The sequence below is a fragment of the Eschrichtius robustus genome, chromosome 13 (genome assembly GCF_028021215.1).
Source record: "Eschrichtius robustus isolate mEscRob2 chromosome 13, mEscRob2.pri, whole genome shotgun sequence".
In the NCBI taxonomy this organism is placed as follows: Eukaryota; Metazoa; Chordata; class Mammalia; order Artiodactyla; family Eschrichtiidae; genus Eschrichtius; species Eschrichtius robustus.
In genome coordinates, this window is record NC_090836.1 from 85,943,932 (window position 1) to 85,969,380 (window position 25,449).

At 40.4% G+C, this 25,449-nt stretch overlaps 1 protein-coding gene across 4 annotated transcripts in view; it reads left to right on the forward strand.

The window, feature by feature from the left end:
• The window catches only part of ANO4 (anoctamin 4), a 461,908-nt gene that overhangs the window by 353,651 nt on the left and 82,808 nt on the right, over nt 1–25,449 (forward strand). For all 4 annotated transcript variants that reach the window (XM_068560975.1, XM_068560976.1, XM_068560977.1 and 1 more), the window contains 5 exons: nt 5,999–6,054; nt 8,359–8,480; nt 11,696–11,830; nt 12,903–12,999; nt 18,114–18,174. In XM_068560975.1, the coding sequence (XP_068417076.1) occupies nt 5,999–6,054; nt 8,359–8,480; nt 11,696–11,830; nt 12,903–12,999; nt 18,114–18,174 (471 nt within the window). The remainder of the gene's footprint in view (nt 1–5,998; nt 6,055–8,358; nt 8,481–11,695; nt 11,831–12,902; nt 13,000–18,113; nt 18,175–25,449) is intronic.

A 25,449-nucleotide genomic window follows, 5' to 3' on the forward strand; every position in this document is an offset into this window, starting at 1 on the left:
ATTCTAGAAATGCTCATCATTCATAAAGCCTCTAACTGCATACTCCCTTGATGGATAACTGAGAAGTGTAAAATCTTAATAGAATCCTTAGATCGCTTTTTAAAAAAATAACATGGCATCTCCTTTATCTAAGATCATGGAGAAGTGCTCTCAGTTCAACAAATATGTAAGGAGCGCCCATTATGTGCCAGGTACTGGGTGAGGGGTTGGGGAGATAAGCATAGGTTCAAGGAGTTGAAAACAGACAGTAAAGAAGTAAATACAACACATAACACGAAGAAATCGAAATGGATGATGTTTCCAAGATAGACTGCTACGGGGTGGGGGTGAGTTCAAGCCGAGATGGATGGAGTGGTCAGGGAAAGCGTTTCTGAGAAGCTGAATCTGCACTGAAACCTGAATGACAAGAGGGAGCCAGTGTGGGAAGATGGAGAAGCAGGTGTTCCAGGCACAGGGAACAGCAAGGGCAGAGCAGGGCTGTCACACATAAGTAAATCCTCCGAATAATCGCCTCCCCCAGTAAATAACCTCCACACATTATATTTGGGGCATTTGTATGAGAGTCCTTCCATAATATATGACCAAATATCCTTCCTTATTAAACAGATTACTGTATATCAGGAGGATTTGGGTGGCTTTGTTTTGGGTATCTCTGTCCCAGTGAGATTTTTATCAATACTTTGAAGAATGACCTATATCAGTCAGGGTCTCATCAGGACACAAAAGCCACACAGAATTTGAACAGGGAAAGTTAATATAAGTAACTAACTGTGACAGAGGTTTGGAGTTAATGGAGGATTGGCTAGTAAAGGGTAAGAAGAACTCTAAAGAATAGAAGAATAGCAAATATTAGGAGCTGCCACCACCCCTACAAAGACTCCCCACAACAAAGCTGAGATGTAGACCTTGTTGGAAAGGGTGCAGCTGTGGTTCACTAGGTTTGCTAGGTTGAGCAGTTTGCTGGGGGTTCTGTGCCAGTAGGACTCTCTGCGAATCTGCCATCTCAAGTACTGGGAGAAGCTGCCTGGAGGGGTTCCAAGGAAGCCATTCATTGGGAGGTGTTGCACCAGCGTTATTACTCTGTGAAGCTGTTCAGGGGGACACCCGCCCTTAAGGAGGTGCCAGGGCTGCTGGCCCCCATGCACTGCAGGTGCTGGATCCCACAGAAGCTATGAGCTGCAGAAGCCTACTGGGAAGGACATGCTAGTACCAGGAGGACAAACTCCTTCCTCCCCTATTGTCCCTCCAATGCCTTCTGCTGACAAAGCTTAACGTTGTACCACCTGGCAAAGGAGAAATATTTACAAGGTCCAGCTCCATTATTGCAAAGCAGGCAATGAACCTGTATTTGGAGCTAAGGGGCAATAAATTGATAACTGGCACAGAGCCTAAACAGTCTTCTCGTCAGGCTTTCAGGTGGGGTGGAGGCTGGAAGGGTGCATTATGTTAGTCACTGGAGTCAGATCCTAATAGATCTCAGTGATCTGGCAATCTCAGCCACATCCAAAAGATGGCATTTAATAGTTTGTAAATGTAAAGTGCTGCGCTCAAACTCACCGAAACAGCTACCCTGATACCGTGTGGGAGAAATGTTGCTCAACACATCATGAAGAGGGATAGACTTGGGAGGTTTAGTTGAATGCAAGTGTGAGTCACTAGTATGCCGAAGCTGCAAAAAACTACTTTGATCCCAAGCTGCATAAATTAAAATACTATAGGGAGAAACAGATACCTAGTCCAGATCTGAATACACCTGGAATCATATGTTCAGTGAGTCAATGTAGGTGGGTATGGTGAAGTTGAACCTGATTTAGGGCTTTCTTGACTTCGATGGGGTTGTAGGTTAGCACGTTCTCATATTCTCTGCAGCAGTCACCCATCCTTGGGACACATTCCCCCACCCCACCCCTCCCAGTAATGTCCTCCATGGCCATTCTAGCTCCAAGGATTTCCTCTTCTGAATTCCAATGGCAATTATTTTTGCAGTGTCTATTTGACAATCATGTACAACTCTTCTTTCATTACACTGAATTATTTACTTTCAATGGCATTATGAAAATTCTACCAACTAAAGAGAACCACTGTTGACATTTTTGTGTACCAAATAACTTAAGTATCACATTAATTACTCTTTTCATCTTTATACCCCATTTGTCCACGTGATTTTTTTTAACAAACTTAGGATGTGCTATACATACTTTTATCATACTTTTCTTGGTTAACATCATATCAGGAACATGCTAGAAAACAAGTGGAAGTGAAATGATCATGGCAGTAGCTATTCTGGATTATTTCATAACATGCAAATAATTTTTAAAAGCAGTCCCTTCACTAGTATTGGTAGTATAATACCAGCACACCTCACAACTCATTATAACATACTAGGGTGTTGAGAATCTGCAGCTAAAAACTGCTAATCTAGATAATAAGCTCCTCAATTTTAAATAAGTTGCCTTATTCACCTTTGTACCATCATTGCCTAGCACAGTATCTGGCATATAGGAGGAGTGCTTGTTGAACTGAATTGAAAATCTTTTAAACATGATCAATGTCTAACCATCAGCATTCTTACACAATCAAAGACTGTGTACAGTGAGGCCATATAGCAATTATTGTGCTTAACTTTTGCATCTCAAAATGTGGGCTATTTTTACAACTAGTCAAGATGGAGACAGAAAAGGGGCAAAGACAATAATTTTTAAATGTTTTGAAAAAACACGAGAAGTGTAGTATTGTTACCAGTAAGAAATGATCGTTGTAAAAGTTTCTCTCATTTGATGAAAGAAGGAGAATTCTCTTCAAGAACCCCAGTGATTTGAAAATCAGTAATGACGAACTGAAAAAATATCTGGTTAGAAATGACCGATCTCAGAATAAATTACTAACCCAAGATCAGACATTATGCTGAAAAATACGGAGTAGAACTATAAATGCTCTGTTGACCCAATGTTTCATTATCTTCTTTGGTTTCACAAATAAAAGAAACAACATGTTAGAAGAAAATCTAATTTATTGATAGAATTAATGTTTATCCTGTGTTATTTTCTGCCTGAAACTCTTTCTGAAAGCGGCGTCTTGCATGAGCCAACATTGATTAGAGATAATACAAAAAATACTGTTTGTAAACATGATTTATAAGGGTATTTCAGTGGAGCAAAGGTTACCACTATGTAAGTTTTTCAATTTCACTCTGAGTTTATTACAACTCTGAAAATCAAACCTAGTGAAATCCATTTTCAAAATAGAGTAATTAATAGATCAACAAAGATTTATTTAACAATATAAGTGCATAAAATAAATCTTGAGATGAAGTCATATTTTCAAAACTGGTGCTCAAAGGGGAAGTTAGTAAGGTGATACATTTTAAATATTAACTACTTTCTTACTTTTCAGGTCTGTGATAAATTATCATAAATTTACAAAGCTCATCATAAGAAGTCTCTTATTAGGTCCCCGTGAATCTTATTTTTTCTATTATTCCGGGATATTTGAAAGTTATTGATGATATATGTAGAATTCTTGATAGAGGCTCCAGAAAATCAAAGCTTTCTACATAATCATTTATTCATTCATTACAAAGGTATTTATTGAGGGCCTCCTGTGTGCTAGACAAAATACAAAGCCCTATGGATATTTGTATTTCAGATGCTTTTCTTAGACATTTAGTGTTAATGTCAAAGCATCTTAAAATACATTTAATCATGTTACCATGATTAAAAATACCTAAACATTAATTGACCCTCCATCAGTAAAAAGTGAATCAGTGCATGTTCCATTTTCCAGTTAGGCTAAGCCTCTGGACTCTAATTAGGATCTAAAGCATGGAGAGTACTCATCTATAAGCCACTTGAGAGACACCCTTCCAGTCATCTTCTTTGAAGTACATTTTAGGAAGTAGTATTATTCTTGATCTGAAAGAAACTTTAGAGATCAAAACATTACACTTCCACTTCTGGCCAAGATGGAGTAACAGGCACAAGATTTGCTCTCCCACCTGAAACAATCAAAAAAGGAAAAACAAAAAATGTATGAGACAACTATTTTCAAGACACTGAACATTGGGCAGTCAAGAACAGGGAAGCCTGAGGACAGAAAACAAATGAGGTGAGCCCTACGATTGCCCCAGCTTACTACAGTGAGATGGTTTCTAGACAGCAACACAGGGAAAAAGAATCCAGGCAGCACCTGGTAGACTCCCTGAGTTGAAAAGATGTTGCCGAGAGTCCAGGGAGACCAAGGCAGCCAGAGTTCACAGGACAACGTACCAGAAAGCAGAGAGCTTCCCAGAGAACCCTGAAGATCTGCAGAGGGCCACCTCAAGTATTTAGCAGAGTACCGATTAGTACACACATCAGGAAACTACCCAAGGCCAGAGAAAGAGCAATCCAAAAGGATTTCCAATGAGATTGAACACCTCATAATTCACAAAGCATTAAATATAAATGGTCTGAAAATCCCAGTCCAAAATTCAGAAGTTGACATTAAATTTAAAACGCAAGACCTAATTTTTTTGCTGCCTGCAAAAAAACACTCTTTAAAGACACAAATAGGTTAAAAGTAAAAGGATCAAAAATATATATATAGCACACTAACCAAAAGAAAGCTGAAGTGGCTATATTGATATCAGACAAAATAGATTTCAGAGCAAAGACTATTACCAGGGATAAAGAAGGCCACCTTACAGTGATGGAGGAGTCAGTTCATCTGGAGGACATAACAATCCTAAATGTTTATACGCTTAATAACAGAGCTTCAAACTACATGAAGCAAGAACTGCTGAGAGAAATAGGCAAGTCCATAATTATACTCAGAGGTTTCAATACCCGTTTTTCAATAATTAATAGAACAAGTAGACAGAAAATCAGTAGGGGTTAGAAGAACTGAACAAACATTACAGTGCAATTAACTTAATTGATCTTTTAGACCACTTTACCACCAACAGTAGAATACCCGGTTTTTTAAGTGCACGCGGAACATTACCAAGAGACCATACCTGGGGACATAAAACAAGACTTAATAATTCTTTGACCACAATGGAATTAAATTAGACATCAGTAAGACCATCTCTGGAAAATTTACAAATATTTAAAACTAAATAATATATTTTTAAATAACTCATAGGTGAAAGAAGTCAAAAGGGAAATCAGAAAGTTGCTGTCTTCAATGAAAACACAGTATATCAAAAAGTGTGCAGTACTTAGGGAGAAATTTATAGCACTATATGCCTATACAGGAAAAGAAATGTCCCAAATTAATGACCTCTCCTTCCACCTTAAGAAACTAGTGGGGGGAAAGGAAATTAAATCTAAAGTAATCTAGAGTAGGTAGATGAAAGGAAATAATAAAAATCAGAGAAGAAATCAATGAAATGGAAAACAGAAAAAAAATAGAGAAAATCAATGAAACCAAAAGCTGGTTCTTTGAAAAAAATTCATAAACCTGTGGTGGACACACCCTAGGGTGACTCCCCAATGTGGAGTCCCTTCCCCTTAAGTGTGGGTGGAAACTGTGGCTTATATCTAACCAATAAAACATTGCAAATCCACATATCCAATACCCCTCTCCCATTTTATGGATGAGAAAATTGAGGCCTGAGGACAAGAGGACTTTCCAAAGTCATCCCACTAGTCTAATGCAGAGGAGTTACGTTTGTCCATGTTAAAGCTTCTGGATGAAAATGGGAGAGCTCCTGGTGGAAAATCATCTTTTTGGTATGATTAATTCATCCACTTCTCTCAGCACACGCGCTTCTCTATGCCAAGCACCATGCTAGGTGTGCTTCACTGTTTTGTTTCTGTTTGAAAACCTGATTTTCTAGTCCTTGATTCCAGTTTCCTAGCAGATAGCAAAACTTTCTAAACTGTTGTTCCCAAGTAGTTTTGAACCACTTTTGAAAACGTAGATTGTTTTCTCCAAAAACTACCACCCTTACATTAGTCTTACATTGTGAGGATTTAAACTCAGTATTGATTCACATTGGACTTTTTTATTGTTATAGGTCTGAATCGTTTGCTTACTAATGGCTCCTATGAAGCTGCATTTCCTCTGCACGAGGTATTGTCCTGCCTTTTCTCCTTCTCTGTCAATTCCGTGTTATTAAATCAGCTTCTGGGGATAGTGATTAATTGAGTTTGTTGATATGATATTTGTTCAGAATAAATTTAATTTGTTCAGTGGGTAGTTGGGGAGGGCCTATTTGCATTGTGATATCTCTCCCCCAGCGTAGATTTATTTCTGTCTTTTTATTCTAATTGCATGAGTACTTGAATCAAAAGTCACTCAGCGTGAATTTAGAGGAATAGCTGAGGGACCCCAAGTCATAAAATTAAAGAGGCATTGAAAATTTGCATGAGGCGCCAGACCCAGGGGGAAAATGTCTCTGAAATATGTAGTCTCTGCAACAAAAAGTTTTATAGCTAATCCTTAGAGAGTGGGAGGAAGCCATTTTGCAAAGTCTCTAGGAACTAAAGGACGATAGATAGAAAGTAATAGTATTGTACTTATTGTTGCTTAAGATGTATAAATTTTTATATTCTCCTTATTTACTACATGGTCTTTGTCATCTCTAAGGACTTTTACAAATGTAACTGTGATTACCCTTAACTCTGTTTCCCCCATTAGACTTTGGGTAATTTAACCCAGAATTCACTTTATATACATGGGTTTTCAGGGACGTAATTCTCATGACTGGTGAGAGATTACTATCATTTTCATGGTACTGAGCCCCTACTCTGTACCAGTCGCAGTACAACACAGAGAACACAAAGATAAATTTCATAGCCCATATCCTCTAGGACCTCACACAGCAGCCAGGGTGAAACTACTGTTAGAGAGATTTTCCGAAAAAATCTTCTATGAGAAACAATGGCCAATTAAGCTTGGAGGACAGTTCCAACTATCCACCAATGGCAAGTCCTTCCAAAATATACTTCTTATTTGGCTTATGGTGTTTCTTCTCTTGATTTTAAACACCAGGAGGATGGAGAGGATGGTGTAGAATTTTTAAGCCTTTTTCATTAAGGGAACTAGAGGCTTTGGTCTGAGACCCTATTATAGACAGCCATGAAACGTTTTTGGAGTGATCCTTTTTGTGTAACAGAAGCAAACATTTTGACACAACGGTTCACACACAGGTGTTTCTGAATGTTAAAGACAGATGTCCCCAAAGCATATCATGTGGTTATTAGTTGGCATTGCCCCCAAAAAAAGGGTTTCAGTGATGACTGCATCCTCCCCATGCCCATCCCTTGCCCACGGTAAGGGCAGTGTCTGAGCAGTGGTAGGTAGACAGAAGTTTCTGTGCAGGCAAGTGGGTGGTGGGCGTGAGGGAGTCTGAGGAGATGCAGCTGTGAAACCCCAGAGTAACTCCAGGCCTTCTCTGTGGTTTTCATATCTTGCTAAAGCCCTGTATTTTATAAAAAGAGAGCTTCCAAATTAGTAATAGCAGCTGCAGTAATAACATAATCGCTCTTTTGACTTTTTGCTCTCAGTTTAACTTGATTATATTATTGGACCACATAACAACCTTCGGAGGCAGGAAGGGCAGCTCTTGTTGCCTTGTTTTACGGTAAAAATTTAAATAGAGGTTTAGAGAAATGTTAGAGTGAGTTGGTGGTTGAGCTGAGCTAGAACCTGAGTTCCTTGTCTCTCGGGCCTCTTCACTTTCCACTAAGAAAGGACTTCTCAAGTTAAAATGTCAAAAATTAGTTCACCTCCAGAAAGTACCTGTTCTATTTGTGAAACTAGCATTTCCACTAACTGAACTTAGAAACGCCCTACTCCACTGGCCCATGGTCTCCTCATTTGTTCCATGAGGAGGTTGAATTATATTTGAATTATTGTAATTTTTAGCTAACTTACCACTCTTGCATTCTAGGGTTTTCTTATAGACAAGACCATTTGACCAGGTTACAGCTATGGCTGTTTACCAACTACTCTATCTTGAGACAAGTGGAAAAGAGAACTCATAAGTCTTGGGCATGGCCTCTGGGGCAGGATGCTCTATTCATTCAAACCACAGAAGAAACCTAATGAGGCAGATGTTGTTAGTTCCACTATGACCTGGGAATCCAAGGCTCAGAGAGTATAAGATCTCCTAGCTAAAAAGTAACAGAACTGAATTTTAACTCAGTTCAGACCTGCCTGATTCCAGCAAGCATGGGCTTTTTACTACAGGGCATCAACATCAAGATTATGTCCAGAATAACTAATCATACTGCTTTCCCTTCAATAGAATGGATCTGTTTTTTTCTTATATCACCCCTATTGCTACTCCTGCCATAAAGGCTAGTATTACTATCAGCTTTTCCTTTTGGCTTTTGTGGGTATTACCTCACCAGCAGTGGTGTTTTTATCCAGGGAAGTTACAGAAGTAAAAACTCCATTAGAACCCACGGAGCAGTAAACCACCGCCACCTGCTCTATGAGTGCTGGGCCTCCTGGGGCGTGTGGTATAAATACCAGCCTTTGGATCTTGTAAGGTGAGTTTTTAACCAGATGCAAATATAAAGCTTACACAGGCTGATTAGTGCAGACTGTCAACTGGGACAAGCCAACATTGGGGGTGGGGGGTGGAAAACGGTCTGAGGTGCACAGCTGACACTCAAGTCTGACTTCTTCCCAAGAGGGCAGCCTATCAGAGGACATGGGTCGTTCTTGGTAAACCTGACCTCCCTCTGATGAGAATGGTGTTTCCTCCAAAAGAGCCTTGGATAGGGGCATGTGAGATCAGCCAGGCCTCCCCCAGGATTCCATAAGAAGCTCATCACCCATGTGACTATTAGGGACAAATGATCAATAACAGTTGTAGAGAGGTAACACTGCTTGCATATATTAGTGACAAATGGAATATTAGCTACTATTATGCAAGTAGGACATAGAGGGTTCTGTCATTCTAATAAATTTCAGGCTACTTTAATTTTCACTTAAAACTAATAACCTTTAAAGATTGTTTTAATTCTGCAAGTCAAAAGAGTATATCTGCTTTTAACCTATGATATTTGTGCAGTGAAAATGTGTGTTTTCTTTAACTGTCTATATATGCCCAGCTTTCTGCCATGGAGGCATTATACTCTGACATCTCATTATTTATTTAGAGACTGATTATTAAGATTGAGTAGTAACAATTCACACTTCGCGGATTCCTTATTAAAAAGAAAGTCATGTCTCATTTCCTAGACTAGCCAGATTTATTTCACTTTTCCCCGAGCCCTTAAAAAATGATGCCAGAGGAAAATGAAATAATAAGACAACTCACTTTACATTTCGTCTCCCCGGGTAGTCATTCTTCCTTCCAGAGTCCTTGTTACAAGGGTTTACTCCTGTTGACCCAAGGACATTGATGAATTGTGTCCCCTTCTCTGTGTGAGTAGCAAATGATCCAGATGATCTGGGTGAGTGGACAGTATTTTCTGAGATGAGATCATTTGCCTTTGACCAGTCTCAATATATGATAAAATAGTAGGGAAAAAATATCAAAGCCAATTCTCTTCCCAGCCTGGGTCCCATGTTACAGGATTACATTGATTAAAAATTACAGAAGATTGCTGCAGGCAAAGCATCTCCCATCCGTGACAGTTTCTTGATTAAGATTTTATCATTTTTCAGTGAGTATTAATTAACTGCCCACTGTGTTCCTAGTACAATGCTAAGTACTATTGGCAAAGACACACAGAAGCCATGGTCTCTGGCTTTGAGAAATGCACAGTTTCCTTCAGGAAAACCGGCCCTGCAAACTTGAGACAACTGTAAAACAAGACCATGCATAATTTGGTAACGTGTGATGGAGGCCAAAAGTTTTACGACAATTAGGAAAAACGGAAAGGATCGATATGGGCCAGTGCCCCTGTGGAAGGTGCAGAGCTGAGCCCTGGAAGAGTAGTGGGATTTGTGTTGGCCAAAGGGAGGGGACATGAAACGCACAGGCAAGGTTTGAGTGGAATGAAGTTGTGGAGCAACTGGGGAATCTCATCTCTTAAATAGTTCTTGTCCTATATCTAGATTTTGCTTCCTCCATATCTCTGGAACCTGGCCACACCCCAGCATCTCCTTTACCACTGCTGCTTCCTTCACCTGTGACCTGGACTATGGCTGTTTTCCCCTACGTGGTCTCCCTTTTTCCTTCCTGGCCCTTCCACTCCATTCTCCACCCTGGAGACAGAATGTGAAACTGGTCATGTCCCCAGATTGGCTACAGTCCTCTCATGGCTTTTCATTTTTCTCAGGACAAAAATCAATGCATTTAGCATGGTCTGCAAGGCCCATCAAGGCTTATCCTGTGCCCACCTCACCAGCCCATTTCTTATTATCAGTGTTCCAGCCACACCGCCCTTATTTCACCTGGTCCCTCCTATCACAGGGCCTTTGTAGGTTCTGTTCCCTCTGCTGGAAACACTCTAGCCTGTCCCTAACCCCACCCAGTTAACTTTCATGCATCAGCCCAATAGTCACGTCCTCAGAGAAGTCTTCCCTGGCTGGAGTTGTCACATGGCTTTGTTATATGCAGTTATCGCATTGTGTTCCCCTCCTTTGTAGCTCTTTTCCCAGTTTTGTAATTATAAGCTTATTTCTTTCATTGATTTATGTGTGTCTCCTCTGTCACTCTGCAAGCTTCATAGGAGGAGGGACCAAGCTTATTTTGCTCACCATTGTGTTCTCAGAACTTAGCACAGTTTTTGGCACATAGTAGGTATTTTTTAATTTGTTGAATGAATAACTGAATATTTGTGTATATGAATATATGTTGGAAAAGTCTTCTGGAAGTGGAAGGTTTCTGTTGGGACACAATAGAAGATGGGATAAGTAGATAATCCATGCTTTTAGGAGCCATTGAGTACTCTAGGAGGAAAGCAGTACTCTAGGAGGAAAGCAGCATTTGGAAACAGATGGTCAACATTTGTTTAGAAGGAGAATAAAAAATAATTAGAATATTCTTACATTGGACTAAGAAGTAATTAACTTCTGAGTCATGAAATTTAGCTGTTGAAAGGCATAGAAAACACAATAATGATATTTAAGAAATAAAAACCAAACTTCACAGACCACAGGGCACTAGGCAGGCTGGTTAGTCTCAGGAAAATATTTATAGAGGTAGATGTCAATGCCTGTGAAGAGTCATCACTTAAAAGGGAAAGTTGCTCTCAGAATTGATTCATGTTGAATCTCAGTAATTAGAGTTCTTTCTTTGTAACATCTTATGATTCTAGCATTTTAAACATCTTGTAGAACTACAAAACATTGAAAGGGGTGTTTAAAGGTTTTCACGGTAATTTTGTTCACTATTTTTAAAAAAATATATGTAATTATAATACATGCATTACAAACAAACACACACTCAGAAATGGCAAAAATGAGATTATGTGTTGGCACCAACTCTTCAAATTCCCCTGGTTCCTTGTCAGTAACAGTATCATGTATAACTTCCTGAATGAGCTGGGTTTACTCTGTGTTTTCAGAACAAGCTTGCGTATAATCCTGTTCTGTTATGGAAGGGTTCATTCTATTTCTGATCTAGAGTAATAGGAAAAGAAATTTAAGTCCAGAGCTTAAATGTGGTCAAACGTTCCATTCTCTTGGCTTACTTTGTCTGCGTGGTTATCAGCAAAGCCACAACAAAGTAAAATGACTGAGCAAAGTGTTATAATGCCTAACTTTAAACACTTCAGTATAATTTGCAAGGCTGCTGTGTCTTAAACAGGCGGTACTTCGGAGAGAAGATTGGGCTGTATTTTGCCTGGTTGGGCTGGTACACCGGCATGCTCTTCCCAGCCGCTTTCATTGGATTATTTGTCTTTTTGTATGGAGTCATAACTCTGGATCACTGCCAAGTCAGGTACGGACGGGGAGCTCTGGGTGAGCCTGCCTTTGCTTATATTTGGAGTTGGGCATTTGTGTTTTTGGGATGTTCACAGACGATCGGCCCACTGAACTATTCATTTTAACTTCTTTCCAACCTCTCCTGGAAAAATTCAAAACGTTCAGTTCACTAGGTCTGCCCATCCATTGCTCTTGTTGCTGTGGTCTCCAGCTACCAAGGAAGCAAAGATCACATTTATGGGTATACAAGCCACTACATCTCCACAGAACAAATCACTTTCCTTCACTGGCTCAAAGTTGCTCTTTTTCTGACTTTTTCACCTTTTTCTTTCTAACTAATACTGCAAAATAGTGGGTTAATCATCCTTTTTTATCAATTATGTGTTCTTACAAGGACCCTGTAAGCTGGAAAGACATGTCACCAACTTGCTGAAAACTGGTGAATGATTCAGTGTTAACAATTGTTATCTTGGCTCTTTTGCTAGAATATAGTTTAAGGTATTCATAGAGATCTTCGTACAAGGCCGGACAGTGATCTTAAATAATAAATAAATGTGCCTTTTAGAAGTGACTGCAAAACTAAAAGTGACCTGCAAAAATATTTTAATTTCTGGGGAAATTGTTAATGAGATGTAGTTTTCTCCCAGAACTAATCCCTAGTATTTTTATTTATTCCTCCATAATTTATTCTTATTTATCATGCACATAGAAATTGACTGGCACTGTGAGGTATCTCATTGTTCCCATAATTCAGTATGAAATTGCTTCCAACCTGTGCAGTGTTATGAATGACTTCTGTATAACCTGAGGTATAAACAATCAATGTTTTGCTTCATGTATTTTCCTGAGCTTAACTAATTAATATGTAAGAGCCAAGAAACAGCCTCATAAATACGTAGGTTTATCAAACTATTAAACTGTGCAGGCACTTGTTTATATTAATAACTAAGAAAAGGCTAAGAAGCTTCTGAGGGCAAAAATTTAATCTACTGAATCTTATTTACTGGTCGACTATTCTGGTGAAACTGAAGGGGGAAAAAATGCAGTTATGTCATCAAAAAGCGGTCCTTTTTTGTTCTCTTTTCCAGTAAAGAAGTCTGCCAAGCTACAGATATCATCATGTGTCCTGTGTGCGATAAATACTGTCCGTTCATGAGGCTGTCAGACAGCTGCGTTTATGCCAAGGTAATTTCAAATATGCAGCATTTTAGTCAGATTGAATTTATTTATTTGCTTGTTTGTTTATATAAATTTATTTATTTATTTTTGGCTGCGTTGGGTCTTCGTTGCTGTGCGCGGGCTTTCTCTAGTTGCGGCAAGCGGGGGCTACTCTTCGTTGCGGTGCGCGGGCTTCTCCCTGCAGTGGCTTCTCGTTTTCTCGTTGCGGAGCACGGGCTCTAGGCACGTGAGCTTCAGTAGTTGTGGCATGCGGGCTCAGTAGTTGTGGCTCATGGGCTCTAGAGCGCAGGCTCTGTCATCGTGGTGCATGGGCTTAGTTGCTCCATGGCGTGTGGGATCTTCCCGGACCAGGGCTCGAACCTGTGTCCCCTGCATTGGCAGGTGGATTCTTAACCACTATGCCACCAGGGAAGTCCCAGATTGAATTTAATATACACCTTCCTGAGAGATGGTGGTGACCACATTCTGTCCGTCCTTTCTGGTCTTTGATTCTCAAGTTTACCTTGTAGGAGAGATTTACCTTCATCATTCAGTATTCTAATTCAGATATTTGTTTTACTGTATATGTATTTAAAATGTATTGGCTCTAATTATTATCACAGGAAGCAAATAGAACAGTTGATGGAATCAGAGAAAGTTAGGTTCAAATCTTGACTGTGCTGTTTACCACTTGTTATTGGAGGAACATGTTATTTAACCTCTTCTGAGCCTCAGTTTTCTCATCTGTAAAATGGAGAACATGATACTCGTTTCACATGACTGTTTTATAAGAAATGTGGTAATGAGCGTAGTGCTTAGCAAATGGTAAGGGCTCAGTAAACGACAACTGCCATCATTTTCCTCCTCTCCATCATCATTATTGTCCAAAAGACCTAGATTCAGGTTCAGGTCAGCTACTTACCTCCTTGACCTAGCACATGTACAGCCTCTTTGAGCCTGAGCTTTCTCTTCTCTAAAATGCAGGCAGTGATACCTGCCCTGTCTGCCCCATGGCATGTCATGAGGACCAAAGAAGATAGTATATGTGAAAGTGCTTTGAAAAAAAAATACATAACACCATTATGTCTATATGTTATTACATACCCCTTTCTGATGTTGTACCTCACTTTATTAAAATTTTAGACACATTCATCAAATTTCTAGAGTTCATTACTGAAGGGTAGTATCACTAATGCAAAGCAATGGCTGGAGTATAGACTGATGAAGACTTTTTAAGACCCACTGCCTATCAGCTTCCCCAGATTCCAGGTGTAAAAGGGGTTGGCAGATTTTATGTAACGTCTACAATCACTGCAGCTTGGATCCATCTAATTGTACTGTTGGCATTGCAGAGTTTTGCTCAATTTAAGTGTGGGAACATGAGATAGGCAGCCCAGGAGCCTGCACATCCATGCTGTCTCTAGCCCTGTAGGTGGCCAGTCTGGTGGGAGGAACAACAGCCAGCTGTGATTTTACAAAGATTTGGGCTCTTAGTATGTGCTACAAGGGACCAAAAAAGCACAAAATACTCTCTCTTCCTTTGGAGAACGTACAGATAGACCTGCCCGGATGAGGACAAATTCAACAGCGTGAGCTTGGGAAATAGAGACGTGGTGAGAATCAAAAGAGGTTGGTCAGTAATATAATTTTGTTTAAAGATCATGAGTTAAGCACGAATGACTCAGGTGTAAAAATCCTGCTTTGGGGGAATCTCAGGAGCCCAGTTTTGTTTGTTTGTTTGGACGGTGTTTGTTTGTTATGTGAAAGATCTGCCTGGAGTGAAATTCTTTTTTTTTTTTTAGGGGAGCTGTGATAATTCCTTAAAATAATCATCATGAATAGTTTAGAGTGCTCAGATTTTATAGGGCCTTCATTGGTCGCTTGTCCTACCAAACTCTCTAGATCTAACATAATAATAATTATAATAATAGCTAGGCAACCTACATTTATTATTTCTAATTCTCACAGCAACTTCAAGGTAGGTGTTATTATTCCCATTTTACTCGGAGACACAGAGAGGTAAAAGTTGTTTATCTGTGGTCACACAGCAGTAAGTAGCTGGCTCTTGGTTTATCTGAGTGCAAAACACGTCGCTGTGCCGTACTGAGCTTCAAGATGCTTAGATTCTAAATTTTGGATTTGGCCTTGCTTAGAAACTTAGTAAAAGGAAGGCTTAAGAGCCTCAGAATGAAATAACTGAAGTTATACAGAGTCTCCTTTAGAAAAACTTATTAGAAATACCAGACTGATTTAATGAGACTGAGGATGCCTAGAAATATTGGATCAAATAGGAGCCCAGATCCAAGTCAGTCAACAGCTCTTCTCGTCAGGAATGTTTTATCCCTGACCCTTGCACTTGTACTTGCAAGGGTCAGAAACTCAATCAAACCGGCTTAAGCAGAAAGGGATTTACTGGCTCATTTCACTGCAGAAGATACTAGACCAGCTCACACTGTCTGCGCAGGAGGACCTCATGCCTAGAACTGGTCATCCAGGTCCTCAGATCTCACTCTCTGGCCACCTGTCTACGTGATGATTCTGTAGACAGGTTCCCTTCTCATGACGGGAAAGATGGCTGCTGAGTGTCACAGCCCCAGGCCTCCATCTTCCTTCCTGTATCTCCCTAAACATATTTGTACGCTTATTTTAAATTCTTGATCTGCTGTTACAGGATGTCTGTTTCAGAAGGTGTATATTGCCTACTTTGGAATGTTTTGGAGGCAGCTGTCTTCCCCAGATATTCTGTTATTTTGGCCTGTGGGTGCTTGTCCCATGGAGGTATCGACCACTTTGGGTGAGGGTCAGAGGCCAGGTCAGTCCTGGTGAGTTTACAGAGAGAAGAGGACAATGTGTCCCAGGCACCACTGGGTGCTGTCACTCTGTCAGAGGACTTTTCTGGTCAGAGTTTCATTTTTAAGCCTGCTTAGAACAAAGCGGAATTGGAAGGAGGCGCTCTCCCTTAATTGTAACTACCAGCCCTGGGGTTTAAAAGGGAAAGGACTGAGAAGTGAATGTCCGAGGCCAGCCGGCCGGGCAGCACCTACATTCATCATCTCTCCAACAAAGCGGGACTCTCTGAGCATCCCTGATACTACCCCCAAGAATACCAGCACTTGTGATCTGACCTGTTGCAGCTGATTTCTGAGAGAAGGGAAACTAATTTTCCAATGCCATTGAGGGAGAGGCTAGATTGGAACTTACGTATTTCTCTAACCTGTGTTCTCACTCTGCTTGGGAACCACTACCACTCCCCGCCATCACACACACACACACACACACACACACACACACACACACACACACACACACACACACACACCCCAGTTTAAGGTAAACTTCTCTTTCCCCTGGCATTTCTCAGGATCTTGGTTTGTGTGTTTTTGTGTTTTGTCAGTTCCTGAAATCTACTCTCCTGCTTCTCCAGGTTTGATTTTGGCAGAGGGAGCCATCAGCCTGTCCTAGCTTACCATCTTAGGAGGAACTAGAAGTCCCTATTAATTCACCCTGATTCACATATTTCCAAATCGGTAACTGCAGCGGGAAAATGTGTCTCTCCGAGTGTTTTCATACCAGTCCCAGGGAAGGACTCCGATTGGTTGTACTTGAGCCATGTTACCCAGAGAAGGAGGAAAAATGATCCCCACAGCCTAAAACAATGACAACCACAATCCGTTCCAGAATCTTCCCTGATGGTGCAGGGAGTGTCCACCAGGAAATACCCTAGGAGGGAGCACGAACCAACCACTTACCACCGAGGCTTTCAGGCTTGATTTGATGCTGACCACCTGATATACATAGTGTAACACTCCTTCTGGCATCGAAATAAGTTGGCTTTAGACTTTTGTCTCACACTAGGTGTTTGAATGCTTCCCATCTCTCCTGTGTTTAAAGAAAGAAAAGTAATAAACTTTTGGAAAATTTTGAAATACTTCACAATCTGAAATAATAGGAAAAGACCTGTTTATACTTGGCACGTTCTCCAAGGGACAGTAAAGTATACTTTATAGAGAGCTATAAAGCACCAAAAAAAAAAGGTTACGCTTTACGAACGTACCAGTCATCATTTCAATTTGGCTTGACGTTGGTGTGATTTATCCTGGAGGTGGAAATGAGCTTGGCAGTGTTACAGCAAAAATAGATATTTTTGCTTTCTGCTATGATGATTGCAATAGAATATATTATTCTAACAATAAAGTATTTGCTAGCTGTCTTTGTGTTATGTGTAAGAGGTAAATGTAGTGATTACCTGAGGCTTTAATAAAGGTAGAAGTGGTTTGTGTTAATGGGTTTCTCTTCTTTATAATGCCATAGTCCAGAGGGCAGCCCAGAAAATGTTTGCTCAAAACTACACACACAAAATGGCCATGTTTTCAAAGAGAATAAATGAAGCATTAAAAATAGTGCTGGGGAAATCAGAAACCTTTACAGCAGCAACATTAATACCTGCCTGGTCTTTTTTTTTTTTTAATTTATTTAATTTATTTATTTTTGGCTGTGTTGGGTCTTCGTTGCTGCGCGCGGGCTTTCTCTAGTTGTGGCGAGCAGGGGCTACTCTTCGTTGAGGTGCGCAGGCTTCTCATTGAGGTGACTTCTCTTGTTGCGGAGCACAGGCTCTAGGCGTGTGGGCTTCAGTAGTTGTGGCACGTGGGCTCAGTAGTTGTGGCTTGCAGGCTCTAGAGTGCGGCCTCAGTAGTTGCGGTGCACGGGCTTTGCTGTTCCGTGGCATGTGGGATATTCCCGGACCAGGGCTCGAACCCGTGTCCCCTGCATTGGTAGGTGGATTCTTAACCACTGTGCCACCAGGGAAGCCCCCTACCTGGTCTTAAATATAAATCTATCCACATGAGATATGCATGTGTATTAGTTTTTATAATGTGCGAAAGGAAATTCTTAATAGCACCATTGGGGCTGCTGATAAATGCTCAACTAAGTGATAGCCCCATAAATGGAACAAATTCTCCTTTCCATATCCAAACTATTTCACAGAAAAAAATCCCTTCTTCCTTATGGTCCAAAAGGAATATCCCTGTCAAATTCATTGCATCGTCAGAGCTATTTTTACAGAACGTGAAAAAAAAAACACGTGAATTGCAATATTGTATATAGGAAATTAGTTTAACTATGACTCATAATGTTCCCAGGTAACCCACCTTTTTGACAATGGAGCCACTGTCTTCTTTGCTGTTTTCATGGCAGTCTGGGGTAAGTGTTCTACATTCGTATAACTTGTTCCCATCATCTGCACTATGATATGTTCCTTTAAAGTCTGATTTTGGATATGAGAGGAAGAAGCTTGAGTAAATTCAGTTGGCTGTTGTATTAGACACAAGTTGATAAATAATTCATTTGGTTTATTTTAAAAGTGATGTTGTAGAGGAGAACATGTCTTATTTCTCTTAAGCCTTCAACAGTTTCATCAGCATTCCATTATTGGAGTAAAATTCACCTTCTGTTGGAGACAAAAATAAAGCTTATGGTATACCAAAAGGTCTGCTGAGACCTGAGTACCCATCTTAGTATATATAGCACTTTCTGTTGTGAGTGGAATATTTTCATCTGACTAATATGTGAGTACCCACCTCTAGGCTTCTTCCAGTTCTGGTCAAAATGACTCCTCATAAACTAGATCTACTCACAATACTGAATTGAGTCCTTCTAAATCACTTCAAGCCAATAGCCCTATAATAACAAGGTATGATGGAACATTCACTTAAAGAATTCCTTAGCCCAAAGAAGTTACTTAACCCACTTTTTGGTAAAATGGGTTTAATAATATCTTCCTAGTCAAATAATTATAGAGCTCTAATTTAATAGTATAGAAAAGAGTCTGGACAAATACATAATGAACGATGAATGGCGGTTACCTTTGGAGAGGAGGTTACCTTTCATGGAAAGGTAGGTGGCCAGTGATGAGAGTCAGGCCTTTTACACTATATATTTTCTGTTTGGTTTGAATTTTTTGACAATGATTATGCATTTTTTCTAGAACTTGAAAAGCCAAAATCTGAATTTTGAGGTTATAGAACTCTACTAACTCAAGGCTTAGGTTCATGTTGTTCCTTATGTATGGAATGAATATCAGAATCTTTGCCATCTTTCAGGGCCTAGCTGAAGTGGCATCTTCTCCAGCCAGAAGATGTCTTCCTCCTTTGAATTTCCATAGCATTTGGTTTATGCCATTCTTTGGGCACTAATAATGATTTGCATACACAATTTTTCTCCCCTAATAGGTTCATGGTCCTCAAGGACTATTATGGTCATGGAAAACCTTATGCATTTCTTTTGAAGACAGAGAGATTAATATTCATTAGATGGGTGGATGGATAAATGGATGGATTGGGGAAAAAAGAAGGGAAAGAGAAGAAAATTACCGAAAGAGTTTCTTTATAAGACAATCAATATGTTTAACTGGTCTCTTTGGCATGTAGAAATATAAAACCTTGTTTTCTTTGGGAGGTTTGTTCTAGATATGTTATGTCTTCTTTACCTCGAGCTCTTCAAAAGCAAATTGTCCCACCCACCGCAGCTCTGTTGAAGGAACATTTTTGAACCCTATCACTCCAGCCCCTTTCACCCAGTGGGCATTTGTCCCAAGAATAGTCAAACCATAGGTTGGTGAGTGGCCTGAGAGAAGGTTCTGCCCAAACAGGAACTGGCAATGCCACCCAGAGTCTTATTCTTAAGAATGTGGATTGGCAAATGTGGAGCGACACAAGAGAGTTAGCAGTAGAAACAGGCACTGAAAGACGCAGAGAGGGAAGAAACGGGAGGGAGGAAGGGAGAGAGAGAGATTGAGATTGACCAGCAGGTCGAATTGGGGACCAGGAGAAATTATGAGCAGGTTGAGTTTATGAGAAATTGAACCTAGAAATAAGCAGAAGCAAAGAACTAGTGGAAAAAATGAGAATAGAGGGTACAGAAGCCAACTAGTAGCCATCTGGGAGAAAATGCAAGACAATCCCCCAAAGAGAAGCAAAGAAAGAGTGTGGCCAAGTCATGTTATTAGTGGAGTATCAGGGTGAAGACCCAGGGTCTTTTGTGGCTGTAGTCTCTCAAGCTGCTGGCTTCCATATCCTGTCTGAATAGGTCCAGTCTTTTAATTCCCATGGGATTCCTGCCTCCCTTGGTGGGCCTTGCGAAAGCCCTCACTATTTGTGCTACCCCTTACTGCATCTCTTGCAAACCAAGGAAGCTAACCATAATAGAGTTTTGGTTACAGGAATGACCTCTCAGGTCAAGAATGTGTATCTGGCTTTTCTAGAACATATTAGTATTGGTAGCCATGATCACGAAATATAATAAGACATCCAGTACTTCAGCTTTGCCATGATCACAAATGAGGAGACTCTGGAAAATGTATTCATTTCCTAAACCAGTGGTTCCCAAACTTTTTCAAGTCATGACACACATAGAAAATGATAATATTTGCACAGAATGCTGTTGTCCGTGAAGGAACCTGCTCATGGCCAGGGATAATACTGCCCTAAGAATCTTAGCCTCCCCCAAAACTGATGGGATTATCACCTCTGGCAGACCGATAATCCATTCCTGGCACACATATTGGGAAGCTCTGTTTTGGGCTACTGGTCTACTGTGTAATAGGTTAATACTTCTGTCGAGAGAGTGGTATTCGGAAGAATTAACACACAAAACTCCCTTATCCATTTCAGTGTTCCACCAATTTTACATATACTTTGACTGAAATAATATTTTCTTCTCCCACAGTTACCCAGAAGTAAAATCCTGGTAGAATGATAATAGTCTATAAGGTAGAGGTTGTCATCTCCACCCCTCACCCAGTACCACCATTGTAAAGGGGATGGCATCCCTTTCTTGCAAGTTGGAATGTCTTATACTGGGGATAACAGACAGACTTCATTATTTTATCTCTGCCAACCTCAGTGGACTGGTAATGCCTGCCTGGAGCATGGAGGCTGCAAGTAGGTGGGCTGGAGATCTGATGGTCCTTGTGCCGTGGAGGGTACTCAGTAAGAATCTGATAGATGTTTTGTAATAACCTTTGAGCAAAGGGAACATTTTAGGGCCATTCCAGGCAACGCAAGCCTGGAATAATTCATTTTCTGAATTGCTTTGTCTTCGTGGACAACTTATTACTTAAATCTTGTATTGTTCCCAGTTTGAGAAAAAGAATCATTTACCCCAGGTGTTTGTTTGTAGATAGGGCTTTGCCTTTTGCAGAAATCTAGAATAGCCAATAACAGTAATAGTTAGAATAATAGCATACACTTATTGAGGGCTTACTATATTAAGCATTGTTCAGTATCATCTCAGTTAATCTGTATAGCAACCTTTGAGGAAGGGGCTGTTACTATTCCCATGTGATAGGTGAGAAAATTGAGGCAGTAGCTAGAAAAAAGTGGTAAAGCCAAGAGTTAAATTAGACAAGCTTTTAGCTCCTCCACTCCACTGCTAGGACCACGTGCTGTCTGTAATCCTGTTTGCTTCTGTTTCACGGATCTGAACTTTAAAATAAAGGACTGTTGCACTCGTCCCGGGCCCAGTATAAACGCTGCTTTGTGATGGTGGTGTTCTTTAAAAGCATATCAGTTCTAACGGAGCTCGGTTTAATGGTCTCAGGATCATCCTTTAGAGTTGACAAGTTACAACATTTAGGAAAACAAATGCACTTTATTTTCGGGAAATTGCTAGATATGGAGATGATGAGAACAGATGTAAGGGGTTTAAAAGCCCTCAGAAGGGATGGGGCTGGTGTGTCTGTTTTGTTGCCTTTTGCTTTGTATGTTCACCAGAGAAACAATAAGGCTCCATTTGGAAACAGTCTGTAGTTGCTGGAAGGGCCTTTGTGTGGGGTTAGAAATCTTGACAGAACTCCACCACCTTTGTTCTTGTTCACACTCGTGTGATGGCAGGGCCTCCTAGGGACTATTCTGTGAGCCTAGGGCTCTGGGCTTGAATCAGAGTGGCTCTTTCGTCAATGATCATTTTGGTTCAGAAAGATTCAAGGGACAGAACAATTATGGTCTAAATTAGCTCTCTCCCTAGGGGAAAAAAAATGAGTCATTAGGGAGTTTGATACTGGCAGAGACTTGCCAGGAAGCATATTATCTCACTCTGTTCTTTGTTTCTGTTTTCTTTTTTTCTTTTTTATTCTTCTTCCTTTTTTTTTTCCTCTTTCAAGTGTTGCCAAAAATTAAATTATCCCCAGTAAACACACAAATCGAGGTCCTCAGAGCTTTCCAATCAAAATCGCAAGATTGCGGTTGTTTAAATGCAAATTCAAAGATTCTGCATATGGTCCCATCAGTAATTTAAGAATGAAGTATGTTTCATTTTTTGAAAATAAATTTTATAATAATTTGCCTTTTGTTTTTAGATATTTACACTAATTTTATTTTTATAATCTTATCTATATATCCAATGAAAAATGGTGATTGTATATTCAGAAAATGAAAACGTATACATTTACTAAATGCCTACTAGGTGTGTAGGTGCAGTCACATATGACACCTCATCAATTTCTCATGACCCACCAGGAAGAAATTCCTATCTCCATCTTATAGATGAGGATATTCAGGCTCAGAGAGGTTATGCAACTTACCTAAGATTACCCAGCAGCTGGTAAGTGGTGGAGTCTGGATTTCAAACCAGATTTCGTCTGCCGAACTCCAGAGTCATTCTGAAGTATGTCCACTGTGGCCTGCACCTCTTATAGGATGTTATGAGATTTCATTACTCAGCAGACAGTGCATATTCACTGTCCCTTGGCACTGGGTATACCTAAGAAATGAGTAAGGTGTGATCTCTGCTTTCAGAAGTCGGTAATTATAATACTAGGTGTTGAGTCCAATTTTTTTTTTTAATAAATTTATTTATTTATTTATTTATTTATTTATTTATTTATTTATTTATTTATTTATTTATTTATTTATTTATTTATTTATTTATTTATTTATTTATTTATTTATGGCTGTGTTGGGTCTTCGTTTCTGTGCGAGGGCTTTCTCTAGTTGCGGCGAGCAGGGGCCACTCTTCATCGCGGTGCGCGGGCCTCTCACCGTCGCGGCCTCTCTTGTTGCGGAGCACAGGCTCCAGACGCGCGGGCTCAGTAGTTGTGGCTCACGGGCCTAGTTGCTCCGCGGCATGTGGGATCTTCCCAGACCAGGGCTCGAACCTGTGTCCCCTGCATCGGCAGGCAGACTCTCAACCACTGCGCCACCAGGGAAGCCCTTAAGTCCAATTTATAAAGAGACAGTGAGGGTCCATGCAGCCAACTTCCTGAGGCAAAAAGGAAAAGCAGAAAAGGTTTCACCCAAGAATAGACATTGGAACCAAGTCTTAAATTTGCCAGGCAAATAAGTGGAGTTGGGGGAGGTATGAATAACATTCTGAGCTGAGAACAGTGTGAGCAAAACTCTGAAAAGGAATGCTTAGACATTACATGTGCTAGGGACATAGAATGTGTCTTAGTTTCCTAGGGGGTGCTGTAACAATATTACCACAAACTGGGTGGCTTAAAACCCCAGAAAGTTATCCTTTCACAGTTCTGGAGACTAGATGTCCGAAATCAAGGTGTCAACAGTGTTGGTTCCTTTGGGAGGCTCTGTGCGGGAATCTGTTCCATGCGTCTCTCTTAGATTCTTGTGCTGGCCAGCGGACCTTGGCATTCCTTGGCTTGGAGAGAACATGGCTCCAATCTCTGCCCCCATCTTCACCTGCATTCTCCCTGTGTCTCTGTTGTCTTCACGTGGCGGTCTTCTTATATAAGACACTAATCATATTAGATTAAGGGCCCACCTTACTCCAGTATGAACTCAACTAGTTAATCTGCAGTTATTTTATTTCCAAATAAGGTGACATTCTGAGGTTGGAGCTTAGGACACCAACATATTTTTTTGCAGGGGGGACACAATTCAACCATAACAGAGTACATGTTGAAGCCTGAGTTGTGCTTATCACACGACATCTGTACCACAGCAGAGAACCATGGCTTCACCCTGTAGGCAGCAGAAACCAGCTGAAGTTGTAAACTGGGGAGTGACATCATCAGTTGTGTTTGGGAAGCAACTGTGGCAACAGTGTGGGGATGGGTGAAAGTGGGGACCAATAGGTAGCAGGTAGCCACTAAGAAGGCTGTTCCAGTGCTCAGTTAAAACATTATGCAGAATTGGGTGTCAGGGAAGATCTTAATTACAGAATAAAAACAAATATATTGGGCTTCCCTGGTGGCTCAGTGGTTAAGAATCCACCTGCCAATGCAGGGGACATGGGTTTGAGCCCTGGTCAGGGAAGATCCCACATGCCACAGAGCAACTAAGCCCATGCACCACAGCTACTGAGCCTGCGCTCTAGAGCCTACGAGCCACAACTACTGAGCCCACGTGCCACAGCTACTGAAGCCTGCACGCCTAGAGCCCATGCTCCGCAACAAGAGAAGCCACCACAGTGAGACGCCCGCGCACCGCAACAAAGAGTAGCCCCCGCTCACTGCAACTAGAGAAAGCCCGTGCACAGCAACAAAGACCCAATGCAGTCACAAATAAGTAAAAATAAATAAATTTTTTAAAAAACAAATATATTATAAACATAAACATATATTATACATAAATATATTTTCCTTGCTTTAGTTGTTTGTGACAGACAAAAGTTGGAAATAACCTAAATATCCAACAATAGAATGGTTAAGGAAATTATAAGTAGCCATTAAAAATCGTCTTTCAAAGCATATAATAACGTAACACAAAGCTATATTTAACTTTTTTTAATGTAGGATACAAAGTATACAAATAAAGTGTGATTTCAGGTATAGAAGCATTACCGAGTCCAAACTCCTACGGCTCACTGCATGACAGGCCAATAAATCGAGAGATGAGATACTGGGACAGAGAATAGTGACTTTATTCAAAAAGCCAGAAGACTGAGAAGATGGTGGACTGGTGTCCCAAAGAACTATCTTGCCTGGATTTCGATGCTAGTTTCTTTTATAGAACAAAGAGAAGGGAGGTGAGGAGGAAGAATAAAAAAGGCTATTAAGTCATTGCACATATTTCATAGTTCTGGCCAGACTCTGGAGGGGATGTGTTAATTTCTTCTTTCCTGCAGCCATTCACAGTTGGGCCTGGTCAAAATGTTTCCTGTGAGCTAAACAAAGGTATTTTATATTATATTAATGGTGGTGTTCTCTGGGTGATAGGATTATAGCACATCTTTATGAGTTTTGGTTAGGTATAATTCACATAAAATAAAATCCAGTGATTTTAAGTGTACATTTTGACGTATGTCAAACATATATAGTCATGTGACCGTCACTGTAATGATGACATAGAATATTTTCATTCTCCAGAAAGTTTCTTCAAGCCTCTGAAGTCAGCCCCTTGGCAACCTCAAACCTGCTTTCTTTCTAGAATTGCATACAAATAGAATCTTTCACTATTTAGCATTTTGTTTCTGGCTTCTTCCACTATGATTAAAGCTGTTGAGATTCATTTATATTGTTGC